General features: G+C 32.7%; 3 protein-coding genes across 10 annotated transcripts in view; all 3 read left to right on the top strand.

Annotated features, from left to right (window-relative positions):
• The window catches only part of LOC101493864 (uncharacterized protein At4g10930), an 11,525-nt gene extending 6,967 nt beyond the window's left edge, over positions 1-4,558 (top strand). For all 8 annotated transcript variants that reach the window (XM_027335644.2, XM_027335643.2, XM_012716705.3 and 5 more), the window contains 4 exons: positions 444-1,680; positions 1,782-1,856; positions 2,155-3,234; positions 3,806-4,558. In XM_027335644.2, coding sequence (XP_027191445.1) covers positions 444-1,680; positions 1,782-1,856; positions 2,155-3,234; positions 3,806-4,021 — 2,608 coding nt within the window. In that variant the 3' untranslated portion in view covers positions 4,022-4,558. The remainder of the gene's footprint in view (positions 1-443; positions 1,681-1,781; positions 1,857-2,154; positions 3,235-3,805) is intronic.
• A 1,649-nt stretch (positions 4,559-6,207) lies between these two features.
• Positions 6,208-14,415, top strand: LOC101493544 (probable inactive ATP-dependent zinc metalloprotease FTSHI 1, chloroplastic). Its single transcript, XM_004503549.4, has 15 exons — positions 6,208-7,059; positions 7,168-7,258; positions 8,822-9,256; positions 9,372-9,425; positions 9,545-9,610; positions 10,096-10,191; positions 10,275-10,403; positions 11,039-11,091; positions 11,684-11,879; positions 12,121-12,235; positions 12,301-12,575; positions 13,035-13,118; positions 13,210-13,322; positions 13,414-13,663; positions 13,871-14,415. The coding sequence occupies exons 1-15, from the start codon at positions 6,440-6,442 to the stop codon at positions 14,051-14,053; spliced, it is 2,760 nt and encodes a 919-aa protein (XP_004503606.1). The 5' UTR covers positions 6,208-6,439; the 3' UTR covers positions 14,054-14,415.
• Positions 14,416-17,322: 2,907 nt separating this feature from the next.
• The window catches only part of LOC101493003 (F-box protein SKIP8), a 4,374-nt gene continuing 3,912 nt past the window's right edge, over positions 17,323-17,784 (top strand). Inside the window, exons 1-2 of the mRNA XM_073370102.1 lie at positions 17,323-17,398; positions 17,557-17,784. The exon at positions 17,557-17,784 is cut by the window's right edge and continues 2 nt beyond it. Coding sequence (XP_073226203.1) covers positions 17,656-17,784 — 129 coding nt within the window. The 5' untranslated portion in view covers positions 17,323-17,398; positions 17,557-17,655. The remainder of the gene's footprint in view (positions 17,399-17,556) is intronic.

Genomic DNA, 17,784 nt, shown 5'->3' with positions numbered 1-17,784 from the left:
ACCTATATGTACTGTTGGACATAAAAATTTATATATTGTCCCAAAACTTTAGAGATCTAAACCTAATTCTTATAAATAGGGGCTGTTTTCCTTTTAGTATTATGTTCGCCTTTAGAAGTATGTGATTATTCCATTATTGGCATAAAATATCATTATGGAAGTTGTGCTTCTGGATGAAAATACAAAATAACAATTCAAAGCATTTGAAATCTTGGTTTTTCGTAGTATTCACAACTCATGAGGCAAAAGGAAAAAGGAACTGGTGCCTAGATATTCTTCGCACTCATAGTGTTAAAACTGAAATTTTGTCACCCTTCTGAAACTTGCATTGATCATTTCAGATCTTTAAATGCATATTTTGTTGAAATAAGTTTGTTGATTTTAACTGTTTATGTTAAAATCCTGACTTTTTTCACCGCTCCAATTCTTACTTGTTGTTACAGTCATGAGCAAATTCATATAAAAGTTGAGGATGAAGGTGCCAAGCTTGAACTATCGGTTGAAGCTTCACAAAAGAAAATTAGAGCAACTTCCAGTGAAATGATTAGTGCTAATGAATCGACTGATGCTCAACTTTCTGACAATGCTAAGAAAAGTCCTGCTTTAAAGCATTCTCCATCAAAGGAGATTGCGGCATCAGATATAATGAACATAGTTAAAGGGACGAACCGGAGGCTTTCCAAGGGACTTGCTGGCACTAATGATAGTGAAATGTTAGGTGAAAAGAAAGAAAACATGGCTGGATTGAGGGTTAAAAAGATTATGAAGAGAGTTTCTGATAGTGGAGAATCATCGTCAGTAGTCCAAAATCTAAGGAACGAAATTAAAGAAGCTGTCCGCAATAAATCCTCTGTGAACTTTGAGGAAACCCATTTTGATAAAAAACTTCTTGAAGCATTTAGGGCTGCTATAACAGGTCCTAAAACGGAACCTGTAAATAAGTTATCCCCTTCAGCTCTAAAGGCAAAGAAGTCAATGTTGCAGAAAGGAAAAGTTCGTGAACATCTAACAAGGAAAATATTTTCAACTTCCAATGGAAGACGAAAGCGTGCATGGGATAGGGACTGTGAAATTGAGTTTTGGAAATATCGTTGCATGAGAGCTTCAAAGCCTGAAAAGATTGAAACTTTAAAATCAGTTCTTGATCTACTAAGAAAAAGTTCAGAGGGCTCGGAATCACAGCTAGCTCCTGAATGTCAGGCAAAGAATCCAATTCTTTCCAGATTGTATATAGCAGATACATCTGTTTTCCCACGGAAAAAGGATGTCAAACCTTTCTCAGAGCAGACTAAGCATAATAACCCATCAGCAAAAGGACCAAATCAATCTCTTGATACCAAGACTATTAAAACAACAGAGGTAAATAATCTTTTATTGAAGAACAGAGTTTGTTCGTCTGAGATAAAAGTAGATAAGAAGATTGTACGTGGTTCAGTTGGTGATAATTCAGATTCTGGTAAAGTACATTTAAGCAGTCACTCAGAAGGGACGTCACTTTCTTCTTCAGCTGGTTCCAAAGTTGGCACAAAGGAGTCGGGCCTTAAATCTGATTCTGTGAAAAGTGATAAAAGAAAATGGGCCTTGGAGGTTCTTGCTAGGAAAACAGCTGTTGGCAGCAATAAATCCGCAAATGAAAATCAGGAAGACGATGCGATTTTTAAAGGAAATTATCCTTTGCTTGTATGTAATGTATCTGATTAATTTTTTATGCAATTGTTTTATTACCTTTGTCGTTGGTGTCAGAAATTATAACTTTTCACTTTTTCTTCTTTGTTGAGTAGGCCCAATTACCAACTGATATGCGACCAGTGTTGGCACCTTGTCGCCATAATAAAATTCCTGTATCAGCCAGGCAGGTATGCTGTACATTTTATTTCCAGTTCCACCTTTTTAAGTTACATGTGTTATAGTTGGAAAAGAAAACTTGAGATACAAAAAGATGAACGAACACTTTTTTAAAAAAAAAGTTGAGTTACATCCTTTTGGTGGTTCCTTAAGACATATCATTTTCTGCTGACTATGGAACTAATTTAGCTTTTAGTTCACTTCTGTTTTCAAAACAAACACCTTTGCCTTCTTTCTCTATTAATTAATGATTGTTTGTGCCAGATATTTTCTCTCTTAAGAGTTTGTTACTTTTGATGTGTTGAACAGACACAACTTTACCGCCTGACGGAACGCTTATTGAGGAACACAAATCTGCCAACCATTCGCAGAACTGCAGATACAGAATTGGCTGTTGCAGATGCAGTTAATATTGAAAAGGAGGTTGCTGACAGATCAAACAGCAAGCTGGTGTATCTGAACCTTTGTTCACAAGAACTATTGCATCGCACAAACAACACAAAATCCAATGTAGACGCAGACACAAGCCCACCAACCGCATCACCAGTGCATACTGATCAATCAGAACAAAATTCACATGATCTTTCGACTGACCCTGCAACTCAAATAGCATTAAAAAATGCTGGTCTGTTGTCTGATTCGCCACCAAGCAGTCCACAAAAGAACAGTGAAATTTGTAATGGAAATGAAGTGTCAGGGCCTGATGATATACTTGAACTAGATTCTCGTCCTGAGCTGGATATTTATGGTGATTTTGAGTATGATTTGGAAGAGGATGATTACATAGGCGCTAGTATAAAGATCCCAAACCTAAAACAAGAGCAGAGTGAATCAAAAGTGAAACTTGTTTTCTCCACCACGAGCTTGAAGAAAACAAATAATGCTTTGGATTGTGCAGACTGTAAGGGGTCTGAAAAAAATGAAGTGCCAGGAGATGCCTCTTGCTCACCAAACTGTTGCAGTGATGCAGTCCACAGGGATTCTACCATTGATGCGGAGATTGGCCAGCCTTCTGTTTCTTCTGGGCTACTACCATGTGACGGTGCTGTTGAGCCAGTTGATTCAGAGTTTGAAGAATTATATGGCCCTGATAAAGAACCACTTATAAAAAAGTTTCCAGATGTTGAATTACAATCATTACATGGAGAGGGCAAGACGGAAACTCAAAGCAAGCATAATGATTGCCATAAGGACAGAGAACTTGTCTCAGAAAAAGCAGTAAATGATGCTGAATTAGGGAATGAGAATCTCACAGAAAATGTGTCTGTCCCTACCAACACCGACAAATCTTCCAATATATCTGGGACCAATGAAAATCTTCAAAGGAAGGAAGAGAAACCTGGCATCCCTGCACAGCAGCTTACCAATGAAAATCTAGTAGTGAAGAAGGTATTAGAAAATGGATCTTACTAACAAGTGCCTTAAGTGCTTTTAAGGCACTTGTTAAGGAATAAAAAGTAGCAACTTTGCATTGAAAAGAGTAAAATTTGAATACACAACTTACAATACACTTTCAATGTAAAATTTCTATATTTAAATCCTTAACAAGTGCCCAAAGTGCCTTGGGCACTTGTTAGCATTTGCCTTAGAAAATTAGGATTTGTTTAATTTAAGAAAATGTTATTTGTTTTTATTTTCTAATTTCACTTTTAATTACAAATTTAATTTGTTTTCTATTCTTAAAGATTTGCACAGTGAATAATAAACAAATATATATATTTTCACTGTTTTCTATACAAAAAATTGAAAATAGGACACAATAACAAGGTGGCGATTTTGTAATTAAAACTAAAAATAGTTAATGGAAACATTAAATGTTTTTTCAAACCAATCTTACTTTTAATTTCTCTTGTTGGTTTTTCAAATATGCAATGGTTTACACTAAATTTAGATTTTTTCAATTTCTGCGTTTATCTGTCTATTTGTCATTTTCCGTAATAGTGTTGGTCTTTTTGTACAGGTAGAAGCCTACATCAAGGAGCATATCAGGCCACTGTGTAAGAGTGGTGTGATCACAGCTGAACAGTACAGGTGGGCTGTTGCAAAAACAACTGATAAGGTTATGAAGTATCATTCCAAATCAAAGAATGCTAATTTCCTCATAAAGGAAGGTGAGAAAGTCAAGAAACTTGCAGAGCAGTATGTTGAAGCTGCCCAACAGAATAGAAAAAGTTGAGTCCCATATTGCCATTTCATTCTCAACAAATTTTCTCAAGTTTATTGTTAGTTGTTCACCTTTTTCATAGGTGCGACATTGCTAACTGTTTTAGAAACTTGCTTCATTGGGTTACTGTGCGTATATGTTGGATTTCGCACCATGAAAATAGTGCGATGCTGCACACAATGGGGATTGATTCAGAACAGGTGTGGGTTAAAATGTCATGTTTTAATGTGATTTCCCAAATGAAGCCCTAAACCTGACTATTCGTGATAAGCAGGCTAATGGACTGGACTGCGATTCTTTCGTACCTTCTTAGTAAAGGGAATCACTGTACAGATTATTTAGCCAAAATGGGAGGTACTCAAAATGAAAGGATGTAGGTCTTAGACATTCTTCCTCGTGGCCTCAGTTGTTTCCTATTGGCAGATTCTATGGGGGCGGAATTCCATCGTTTATAGTTCTGTTTTCTTTGTTGTTGTAACAGTCTATGTAATGTAGACAAACTATTGCAAGCCCACACTCAAAATGAAATGAAGTATTGCTGTAACGGAATTATAGAGTAATAATGCGATTGTAGAAAAAAGTCTTATGTATGATATACCAAAAAAAAAAAAAAGATGAATTCAAATGCGAAGGAACAATTCTATAACTAAGAAAAGCTATACTGAAGAAGAGAATCTTCCAAAATCAAAATCACTCCTCACTCTCCCCTCATCCACCTGTCCTTCGGTTGAAACTTGCTTGGTTTCCTCTATTTGGTTTGACATTTAAGTGTTTGCTTGCCGATTCCTCCTTCACCTATATTGGTGTCATTACAGTAGTCTATTTGCGTCCATTGCATAATCTTCCAGCTAAAAGGAATAATGAGTAGGTCATCTCAGGATTCTAATGATAGGCTGAGCGCAAAGATTTTTAAGACTATGTTTGTTTTCATGATACACGACACCATAGAAGCTACAATTGCGAACTTTCAGTTCACTGCACGGTGGTATTAACATAATTTAACTATGTATATGCACAAAGAGTAATCAAATTTTTAATACAAGCACTTTGAATAGATATTTTCTATTATTAATTTGTTTTACTTTTTCTTGTCAAAAACTAATTTTACTTTCTATTTCTGAAGTAAATTTTTAAGTTGATCTTTAAACTATTGCTTTTTCTTAAATGATTTTAAGCTATCAAGTTAGTCTATTATTTTTACTATTTTAGAAATGACAGCAATAAAATTTTACATTGAATTTTTATATCAATTTAAATGGTAAATACAATTTAAATATGTTAATTACGTGCAATTGATGGTTACTGAATATAAAAGAAAAATATTTAATTTATTAACTATCAATTGAATATTGTTAACTATGATTTTTAATGTCATTAATTATAATTTTTTAGATGTTTGAATATTATATATATAAAAAAAATTAGGTAAGACATATTTAATGCAATGTTAGAGAAAACCACCAACTTCATTTGAAGATTTACACTAAAATTTAGGTATGATCTATCAATTGTGTAATTTTAACTTGAACCCAAGTGAGAGAAGTAGATGTGAGTAGAAGATTTAGATGTTTTTGTCAGCAGCAATTGGTCAAATATACATATATAATATATTCATTAACTATTGAAAATGTATATAAATAAATAGAGTCATGCAAATATCCTTATGACACTTATTAAAGAATTATAATATTTATCCAATAATGTTTGGATGAGATATTTGAATATCTTTCAACTTAATTAGAGATTTTAGATTTAAATTTGGCTATAAAAATGTAGCAGCGTTAAAACTCTTGAAGAGTTTTGTTATCTATTGTGATCTTATTTAGTTCGAATGATTAGTCTATGCAATTGCGTGCAAAAGATATATAATTTATAATAATGTTTATTAGATATAATTTATATGTAAATATACTTTTAAAAATAATGGTTAACCATGTTCAAAATTTAAAATTAGATTAACTTAATAATTGATAAGTAAATTGTGTTTGAGTTAAAAATACAAATTCTAAATAAAATTTATACTTTTAAATCATTAACTGGTGACCCAAAGAGAATATGTTGGTCTTTCCCAATAACTAACCCTTCATTAAGTAAGTATATTTAATTAAAAACATCCAACAAACTTGATTTCTTTATTTTCCTCCTATAATAAATTCACACAAAATGGGTCATACCATCAGAGATACCCGACCCGGTTAGTAAAAACCATGCCAGGCGAGCTTTATCCGATTGGATGGAAAAAGAAATGAAAAGCAGTTTACACGTTACTACCATTCTGCAATTTCATCTTCCATTCTTCTTCTTCTTCTTCTTCTTCTTCTTCGTGCATTTGCATTGTTCATCTCTCTTAAAAGTTCAAACCCTAATAACTCAATAAACCCTTTCGGTATCACATGTTCATTCACCCTCTTATGAATTTGCGATAACGACATGAACATTCTCTCCTATCCCAACAACAATTCCTATCACATTCACACCCACCAACGCCACAAAACACTTCGTTCCAATCGTAACAGAACGCATCATCTTCTTCGCAGGCCATTCACAGTACTCTGCGAATCCTCGTCCAGCTCCCATGATTTCGTTAAGCGAGTCTTGGAAGAAAATCCTAGCCAAGTTCCACCCAAGTATCTGATTGGTGAAAAGTTATATACTTCGCAACAAAAAGAGAATTTAGCTAAAAAATCAAATGACGGTATTTTTTATGTGTTGAAGAAAAAGCTGAGCTTGAAGAATTCTCAGAGGAAGAAAGAGAGTGAGGTTTTAGGAGAGAGAGAAGATTCTGTGGTTTTGAATGATTTGCTTAAAGAGTATAAAGGGAAACTCTATGTGCCGGAGCAAATTTTTGGTACACCGTTGTCTGAAGAAGAAGAGTTCAATGAGAATTTGAAAACTTTACCGAAAATGAGTGTTGAGGATTTTGCTAAAGCGTTGAGTAAAGATAAGATTAAGTCGGTTACTTCAAAGGAAGATTATGGAATTGGTTATAGGAGTTACATTGTGGAATTGAAGGAAATTCCTGGTGATAAGAGATTGCAAGCTACAAAATGGTAAAAGGAAAAAAAAAGTTGATGTTTCAGTTTGTTTATGTATGGTTTTGTGTAACTTGTTATTTGTGCAATGTTTTGTTGTGATGGATTGTGTGCGCAATTTTGTAGGGTTCTTAGGGTGGATAATAGTGAAGCTCAAGCAATTTTGGAGGAATATTATGGGCCACGATATGAGATAGCGAGCGCGCGTACTATGGTTGTTAATCTTGTTATTTTTGTCATACATGAAAAAGTTTAATGCATGAAGCATTGGCATTGTTGGTGCTAATAGGAGATAATCAATTAGCTTTGCTCTTTTAAGTTTCATTTTCTTTTTCCAAGGGTATGCTTGGTTTAAGAAAATGTTTTATATTTTCATTTCCTATTTTCTCTTTTAATTACAAAACTGACAACTTATTTTGCTTTTTTTTTTTTTTTTTTTTTTAATTTTTTTCCTCCATACATATAGTTGAAAATAGGAAATAGATTGAAAACTGGCTTTAGTTTTGTAATTAAAAGTGAAAACAAGAAATGAAAAATTGAAAACAGAAATTGTTTTCGCAAACCAAATAAACCTAAAGGTTATATCTATATATTTTCTTGCATAGTTTGTAGTAAGAGACTCATAGCTTAAGTCATTCAGCATTGTGAATGGATGAATTCTTTATGCAGGTGATCATATAATAATTGTGCTTTTAACTCTGAACTAATATTGTTGCAGTCTTGGGTGGGAAAAATAGCAGAGTACCCTCATCCAGTTGCATCTTCCATATCTAGTAGAGTGGTGGCCGAGCTTGGAGCGGTGACAGTAGTACTGGGTTTAGCTGCAGTTCTAGTTGGTGGCTTCCTTTCAGCAGCAGCTTTTGTTGCTACCAGTTTTATATTTGTGACAGCTGTATATGTAGCATGGCCTATATCCAAACCAATTCTCAATTTTTTTCTTGGAGTTGCTGTATCAATGCTGGAGAGGGTTTGGGATAATGTTCTTGACTTTTTCATAGATGGTGCTTTTTTGTCTAAGATTTATGAGCTTTTCACTGCTGGTGGTGTAGCTTCCAGATAAGAGATTGCAAGCTACAAAATGGTAAAAGGAAAAAAAAAGTTGATGTTTCAGTTTGTTTATGTATGGTTTTGTGTAACTTGTTATTTGTGCAATGTTTTGTTGTGATGGATTGTGTGCGCAATTTTGTAGGGTTCTTAGGGTGGATAATAGTGAAGCTCAAGCAATTTTGGAGGAATATTATGGGCCACGATATGAGATAGCGAGCGCGCGTACTATGGTTGTTAATCTTGTTATTTTTGTCATACATGAAAAAGTTTAATGCATGAAGCATTGGCATTGTTGGTGCTAATAGGAGATAATCAATTAGCTTTGCTCTTTTAAGTTTCATTTTCTTTTTCCAAGGGTATGCTTGGTTTAAGAAAATGTTTTATATTTTCATTTCCTATTTTCTCTTTTAATTACAAAACTGACAACTTATTTTGCTTTTTTTTTTTTTTTTTTTTTAATTGTTTTCCTCCATACATATAGTTGAAAATAGGAAATAGATTGAAAACTGGCTTTAGTTTTGTAATTAAAAGTGAAAACAAGAAATGAAAAATTGAAAACAGAAATTGTTTTCGCAAACCAAATAAACCTAAAGGTTATATCTATATATTTTCTTGCATAGTTTGTAGTAAGAGACTCATAGCTTAAGTCATTCAGCATTGTGAATGGATGAATTCTTTATGCAGGTGATCATATAATAATTGTGCTTTTAACTCTGAACTAATATTGTTGCAGTCTTGGGTGGGAAAAATAGCAGAGTACCCTCATCCAGTTGCATCTTCCATATCTAGTAGAGTGGTGGCCGAGCTTGGAGCGGTGACAGTAGTACTGGGTTTAGCTGCAGTTCTAGTTGGTGGCTTCCTTTCAGCAGCAGCTTTTGTTGCTACCAGTTTTATATTTGTGACAGCTGTATATGTAGCATGGCCTATATCCAAACCAATTCTCAATTTTTTTCTTGGAGTTGCTGTATCAATGCTGGAGAGGGTTTGGGATAATGTTCTTGACTTTTTCATAGATGGTGCTTTTTTGTCTAAGATTTATGAGCTTTTCACTGCTGGTGGTGTAGCTTCCAGCGTTCAGATATTGAGAATAGTAATGCCTGTAGTTGTGGGTATGATCCTTCTTGTTCGCTTCACTCTATCAAGAAAACCCAAGAACTTTAGGAAGTGGGTAGGTGACATGACTAAGTGATTCACTACAAAGTTATGCATGAATTTTTGACCCAATTTTATTCCATGGATTTGGTTGATAAGTTCATTCTAAGAGATATTTATTCAATGTACAGGATCTATGGCAGGGAATGAACTTCTCATTATCAAAAGCCGAAGCTCGTGTTGATGTGTGTTAACACCTAACTTAACATTAATCTCTATTCTCAAAATCTTTTGATTTTTCTTTTTCTGGTCTTTAAGTTTTGTGTTATTCTTAGTTTCTGGCTTTGGAATAACATTCTTTCAGGGTTCAACTGGAATAAAGTTTTCTGACGTGGCTGGAATTGATGGGGCTGTGGAGGAACTTCAAGAGGTAATTTTTTTATACATGGGTAACAAGGCTGTAGAGTAAAGTCTTACCTCTTGAACTTGATCTTTTGTAGGATGCAGATATGTTTCAGTTAAAGTATTCCAAAAAAATTGAACACTTTTGATGATACAATATATCTCTCTTTTATTTTTAAAGTATTCTTGAATGTTGTCGCTTGATCAATGCTACATGTTACAATTTTCTGCTCAACATACTTTCCACTACACATGGATACCATTAGAAACAGTTGTTAGAAACAGGTACCTATTATGAGTAAACAGCTGTTCTATTAACTTTTTAACTAATTTATTTAATTATTTTGAATTATATAACTTTGCCCCCCCTCAATAATGTACTGGAATTTTCCACGTCATCATTATGCATAATCTCTGTTTTTCCTTCTGCTTTATGCCCCGTTGTAGTAGGCTCTGCTTACTGTTTATTGTAATGGATGAAAACTTATGAAAGTTAATTATTATTCTCTTTAGTTGGTGAGGTACCTAAAAAATCCCGAGCTATTTGATAAAATGGGGATCAAACCCCCTCACGGTGTTCTTCTTGAGGGCCCTCCTGGATGTGGCAAGGTCAGATATCAATTCCCCAGTTATATCGGATGTAAGAATGTGTGTTGTCTGTCATATGTTTATATTTTGACTTGCTTTTGCAGACCTTGGTAGCCAAGGCTATAGCTGGTGAAGCTGGTGTTCCATTTTACCAAATGGCTGGATCAGAATTTGTGGAATTTTTAGTTGGTGTTGGTTCTGCACGTATTAGGGATTTGTTTAAAAGAGCCAAGGTGATTTTCATTTTCTACTACTTTTTCTTCTCGATTTTTGTAAACAATGTATCGCTGCTAAAGTACTACTTTCGTCACATTTTTGAATCATCCTGTGTTCTTGTTCCTCCACTCAATGTACAGCTAACTTATAAATCATCACATGCTACCGATTGTTCTGATCACACAATCCTTCAGTTCTCGTGAATGGTTAGGTGACCATTTAAGGGTATTGACCACTTGAAGAAACAGTATATGTCCGTGTTTTTTTGCTTTGTTTAATCAAATCACATACATAAAACGTTTTCAAGGACCTTGTATTCATATGACAATTTTCAACTATTCATTCCTTTGTGAATTGTTATTTGTTTAATCAATATAAGAATAACTTGATGAAAATTAGTCAGCTTTTATGCATTTCAGTTCCTCGGTCTCTAGAAGTAAGATAATGTTAAGTTAGTTACCTGTGTTACTTGTTGCTAAAAATGGGTTAATGGTTTTTTTCATAAGGACAGGTAGTGCGCCCCAACATGAGAAATGACCGAGTATATAGTTTGTTTTTCCCGATTGAATTTTTGAAAATGGTGTAGATTGTATAGTTTTGGGTTTGTATGTTAGTGATTGGTGGGTACTCAAATATTTGTTTCTATTTGCAGGTAAACAAACCATCAGTTGTTTTTATAGATGAAATCGATGCATTGGCAACTAGGTATGACTGTATGATTTTATATTATGAACATTGTCCACTGTTTATCTCAGGCATGTTCGCATGTTTAGTAGATAGAATGAATTTATGATGTCTACATTATTCGACCTTTAAGTCAAATGAAGTGACAAGTAGGTAACTTAGCAAGCCTAGAATCCTGGCCGAACACGAAGCCTTCCCATTCCCAATAAGTTTGCATGCAAAGTAATTGTAAGGGCTGCTGCATTACTTGCAATGTTAATTAATCGGTTGGTCTAATCTGGGTATTGGTTGTCATTGTCATGTATGCTGTTTTTACAAATGAGATGAGAAAGGATAGGGGACGTGGCATTAGGTGTATTTAAAAAGAATAGTTTGAGTACAAGCTTCCAGACATTACTATATATAATATTGACGAGCATGGGATACTTCTGTGAAGTCCACTTTAGTTCAGGGTAGTTGATTTTTGTGCTTCCGTTCTTGAATTATGGAAGTTAGTTTTAGGGAACTAAAACTATCAAATCCGTTGCCAAGCTAGTTTAATTTCATGAGTCAATCTACTTGCTAAGCCCCTAAGCATCTACCCCACCTGATTGAGAACTTTGTGTATGATCAGGCGTCAAGGTACATTCAAGGAGTCAACAGATAACCTGTACAACGCAGCCACCCAGGAAAGAGAAACTACATTGAACCAATTGTTGATAGAGCTTGATGGTTTTGATACTGGAAAGGGCATCATATTTCTAGCTGCCACAAATCGAAGAGATTTGTTAGATCCTGCACTTCTTCGTCCAGGTCGCCTTGATAGAAAGGTTTCTTTCTGTGGCTGAGTTAGTGAATTTCTTTCTCTCTTTGGGTGGGATCAGGGTATACTATTTTGATTTGTTAAGATAATCACAAATGGAGAGAGAATCTTCTTTGGTTTTCCTATTAAAATCCAACATTGACTTACCTGTCCTATCATAAGTTTGCTTGATTATTTTTTGTTATAACATCTATGTAGTTATTTTAACAGTATTACTCTATTAAGGTCGTTTAGTTTTTCTCCTGTAGATCAAGATTCTCCCTCCTAGTGCTAAAGGAAGACTTGATATTTTGAATATTCATGCTAGCAAAGTAAAAATGTCAGATTCTGTTGATTTGTCCAGCTATGCACAGAACCTACCTGGTAAGGACTCTTTGTTTAACTTTAAACTTTTCATTTCAATCTCTGAACAAATATCTTAATTTCAGGATGGTCTGGAGCAAGATTGGCACAATTGATCCAAGAGGCTGCTCTTGTGGCTGTCAGGAAGCGACATAACTCAATTGTTCAGTCACATATGGATGAAGCAGTTGACAGACTTACAGTGGGACCTAAATGTATTGGAGTAGAATTAGGTTATCAAGGACAGTGTCGTCGAGCTACCACTGAAGTGGGAGTTGCATTAACTTCTCATCTGCTCCGGCGATATGAGAATGCCAAAGTTGAATACTGCGAACGCATCTCAATAGTACCTCGTGGTCAGGTCCTTGTTCAGCTTCCTTCACTATATATTATCCTCAACTATCTTGCAGAAGCATTTTGTTCATATTTCCCATTCTCATGTTTGAGAAATTTCCAATGCTTATTTGGGAAATAAATAAAGGATATCTGATACACCTGTAACACAGTCTCATTACTGTAACATTAGAGAATCAGGGATTAAATAGTACGATAATTGAAGCACGTGAGTTAGAAAAGAGAGAAAAGACCAGGAGTGGAATGTAGACTGTAGAGTTGGAAATTATGTTGGAATTGGAAATATGTGATAATTGAAACTTTTAGTAGAAATTGAAGCTCTGCAATCTGCATAAGAATGAATAGGGAGAAAAGCCCGCTAGGAGCCAATCTGAAATATACTCTAGTTAAGGCTGTTTGATTTCTATATACATAAGGGTATTTGTTATTAGAATATTGACTTACGAAAAAGGCTACCATGTTGCAGACGTTATGTCAATTGGTATTCCATCGGCTTGATGATGAATCATATATGTTTGAACGCCGTCCTCAATTGTTGCATCGTCTTCAGGCATGTCAATTACTTGAGTATATGAAGTTACTTCCTTATTTTTCTTCTGTGTAAATTATTTATTTCAGTTTGAATATGTCTTGATCTACAGGTTTTGCTTGGAGGTAGAGCTGCTGAGGAGGTCATCTATGGACGTGACACATCAAAAGCCTCAATCGAATACCTTGCACATGCATCCTGGCTTGCTCGCAAAATATTAACCATGTTAGCATAACTACTTGTATTTTTTGTATTTAAATTTGTGCTTATATATTTCTTGTGCCATATAAGCTTGTTTACCTTCTTCAACTTGCAGTTGGAATTTGGAAGATCCAATGGTCATACATGGAGAACCATCTCCTTGGAGGAAGGCTGTTAAATTTGTTGGACCAAGGCTGGATTTTGAAGGGTCTCTTTATGATGATTACGATCTGATTGATCCTCCCCTAAACTTTAATCTGGATTCTCAAGTTTCACAAAGAACTGAAGAATTGATACATGACATGTATGGAAAGACAGTGTCTCTTCTTAGGGAGCACCATGCAGCTTTGCTTAAAACTATAAAGGTAAATTTGGAGTAGATCTGTGTTATGTTGTTTTTGAATTGTTAAAACTTTATAAATGATATCTCTAATCATAAGTAATACAAAAACTTTATATTTCAGTTACTGTATTATAATAGTAATCAAAGTAGCATTCTGTGCTGTTCGGCTTTTCGTTTACAATTTTTGTGGTGCTTGATCTCTTTGACCGCTTATAAATTTGCATTATAGGTTCTTCTCAATCAAAAGGAAATGAGTGGTGAGGAAATAGACTTCATTTTGAACAAATACCCTCCCCAAACACCTCTACATCTTTTGGAGGAGGAAATTCCTGGCAACCTTCCTTTCATGAAAGAACAAGTGCCCGATTTGGACTATGCTATACAAGCTCAATCAAAGGGAGAAACCGTGTGAGTTCTCTCAATCCTCTTCTAAAATCAAGATTTTGTTACTGGATTTTCTGGTCAGTCAGTGGCTTCAGATTTGGAAGTTGCACTTGGGCAAGATTCCTCCAAGGATGATGCAAGAAGGGCTGCATTCAAAGGTTATATTTTCAATGGGAAAAGAAGTATATGCATTTTGTTCAGCTTTAAATTTCGTTCATGCTATTTGTATTGTGTTGTGTTTTTTTTTTTGTAACTTTTCATAGGCGTATATCTCTGTTGTATTTAAAAAGAATACTTTTTTTTTACAAGATTTAAAAAGATTAGTTGAATGCATTATTTTATTAAGCAAATTGGCATAATTTACCATATGCCGATCATGCTTTCAAGGGATGTTTGGTTGGAGGAGTCTTCTAAAATTTGTTATAATTTTGACAAACGTAAAGATGAATTGTGATGTTGGATGTGTTTATATAAGCTTCAAAACAAAAAATACTTTAATTATTTTTTGTATCAGAATAATAATTTATAGCAAATAGATAAGCAGTTTTTGAAATATTTTAAAGTGTTAAATAAGTACGTTGTTAGTGCTAACTAAATACTCTTCATTCAACTTTAGTTTTTTAATTTATTTTCGTAAGTTTAGTTATACTTCTTTTTTACAAAATAAGTTTAGATATACTTATTCAGCATTTTCAAAGTTAGTCCTTTCCATTAATAAAGTCAAGTATGTCCAATCTTGATTTATTGTTGGCTACAACGAATCCAAATCCTTGAAGATGCTCACATGATGTTATATCTATAGGAAATCACTTAGAAGAGTATTTAACTTATTTTAGGGCATGACAAAAGGGGAGATTAAGTGCTTAAAGTTTTTGATTTGATGAGAGCTTTCATGTAATATTAGTCACAAGACAATTAAATGAGTATTTACTTACATGTATAGCAAAAACATGAATGTACTAAAATAATTGAGCTACTGTAGGAAAGGGGCCACATAAGTGGTAGATGTTAATCTGATTAGGTTCTTTAATTATATTATTTGGTTAGAGGTTCAATATCTGATTTGTGCAAAGGAGGGACCATTATCTTTTTTTACAACTTTTGTCACCGAAAAAGGACACATTTTAATTTAGACTATTAGGGTTTTATTTATTTATTATAAAAATAAAAAATAAAAAATAAAAAAGTAATTTTAGTGTTTAATAATTTAAAAATTATTTATTAGAGATTTTTAAAAAATAAAAAGTGTTGTGTCTGTCCACTATAATTAAAATCACTTTTTTAAAAAAATGAATTATAAATTTATGTGAAAAGATGGTTAAAACAACTTCTTTTGAAGTAGTTTTAAAATTATTTTTATATTCTAATTTTTTCGAAAGTTATTACAAACAGATGAAAAGTAATTATTTTAAAAAATAATCTGTAAAAAGGGTTCTGAAATTATAATCCTTTTTTAATCTTTGATATTGTTCTTGAGTGGCCTAGAGATTCAACCGAAGAGAGTGGCTGAAATGACGAGCCACATACTCTTAATACAGGAAAGAACAAAAAGGAGAGGGACCATTATATATGTTGACAATCATCATCGTCTCTCTCGCTCTAAAAATCAACCTGACATCTTACTAATACCAAAACATCGTGTAGTTTTTTGTCGTTGTCACGAAACGTGGACTTGTTTAAACATATCAGTTGAGATCCGATTCATTGATACAAAACGAGCAACTTTTTCATAAAAAAGAAAATGAGTAATTTGGGCAAGAGAGCATTATTACCCTCCACAATAGTTCTGAAATCATCCTCGTGATTGATGTGGACATGTTTCAAAATTGAAATACAACGTAGTACGACATATTAAATGTGTTATACCAAGGTTTTGCGAACATAGTCCTCAATAATTGAGGTATTTTATTTGGACAAACAAAATGTGACAATGGATCTCATATTGTACAAGATACATTTTCGATTTTTTTTAAAGTGGAGTGAGAAAATAATTATTTAAAAAAACCTAAACTGTACTCAAATTATATATTATATGTTGTTGGATATCTATTTGTGTCATGGTGTGTATATCAAACATTTGTTGGAATAATTTATCTCCAAAATTTAATTTAAAATAACATAAATATTAATGAATATTGTAAAAAATAAAATGCAGATTTGAGTTAAAGGGTATATCTTGTAAGTGTAAATTTATTTTGCATTATCCGAACAAAACTAACCATTTTATTAATTTATACAAACAACTTCAAAATATATACTTAAAAAAATGGGATGATGTAGCCTTATTAATAACTTACATTTAGACTTGTTATATTTTTTTTATAAAATATTTAGTTTCAATGAACATTTGTAAGAGTTTTTATTTGTTTGTTATATAATTTTTAAAATAATTTAGAATCTAAAATTCTTTTCAAATGAGAAACATGCTTTGAGTAGTTTATTATAAAAATCATTTTTTACAATTTTTTTAAATGATTTTTACTATGTAAAATAAACATAAATTTATTCATATATTTTTTTAAATCTCTAAAATAATATTTAAAATTTTTAATATCAAATACTAGTATAAAACAAATTTATATTGATCGTATATATCCTTTAAACTCTTAAGTTATTAAGAAAAGCAAAACAAAATATTTTGAAAAATATATATATGAAAAAAAAAATTAATAAAATGATCACTTTTAATTATTTTTTTTCTGTTTAACATCATTTTTTATAATAGATAAATAAAAAAACTGCTTAAAATATGAAAATAATATCATATTTGATAAATAATCATTTTAGAAAAAAATAGGATTTTACAAACATAAAATACAACTTCTGCTTTTTGAAAATACTTAAAAAAAATATATTTTCTCAATTATTAGATCTCATTTTTTCTAATCCATAATAATATACGGCTATTAAAAACTATTATTATTTTATAAAAAATTTTAATTAATTAATATTACAGTTGATAAACATTAATATTCATAAAATATTAGTTATAAAATATTGATTAATAAAAATAATAATTTTAATTCAACAAACGAATACTGATAATTTGTTATGTTGAACTTTTTATACTAGATGAGTTTGTGATGTTATTTATTATATTTTTTATTTAAAAAAATTATTATTACTCTTTCCGTCTCAAATAATATTGATTATTTTATATAAATAAAAAAATAAATATTTAAAATTGTATTAGAAATTAAACACAGACAATAAATTTTACAGATATTTTATTTATAAATGAGATAATTAGAATTTTGAGTAACAAAAGAAGGCAAATTGTTAGTACTAGTGAAGTAGTAGTATTTGACGGAGAATGGAAGAGCACAGCAGTGGTTGGGTTTGAGAGTCTGAGTTTCAGTGAACACACAAGCGAGTGAGTGCCACCCACTCTCACCATTTTCCGTTCTCATTTTCTTCTTTTATTCTTATTATTATTATTATTATTATTATTATTGTTATTATTATTACTATTATTAATACTGTTACCCCTTTTTCCTTTCATTTCCCCCTTCATTTGTTCTTCAAAATTAGGGTTTCTAATTCCCACCTCACCCAACCACTGCAAATTCAGTTACCACTTTGTATTAGGGTTTTCATGTTCTTCAAATCCCAAGTTTTCATGTCTTATCAATGGACATATTCTCTGCTTTCTCCGAACCCTTCCTCCTCGCCGTTACTGTAACCGCTCTCTGTTTCTTCTTTGCTCTTTTCTCTCTCAAAAGATTCACACCGTCCAAGAACCACTGCAACTGCGCCTCT

The sequence above is a fragment of the Cicer arietinum genome, chromosome 6, assembly GCF_000331145.2.
Source record: "Cicer arietinum cultivar CDC Frontier isolate Library 1 chromosome 6, Cicar.CDCFrontier_v2.0, whole genome shotgun sequence".
NCBI lineage: Eukaryota > Viridiplantae > Streptophyta > Magnoliopsida > Fabales > Fabaceae > Cicer > Cicer arietinum.
The sequence above is the reverse complement of the archived record's forward strand: the minus strand, read 5'-3'. Positions and strand labels throughout refer to the sequence as shown.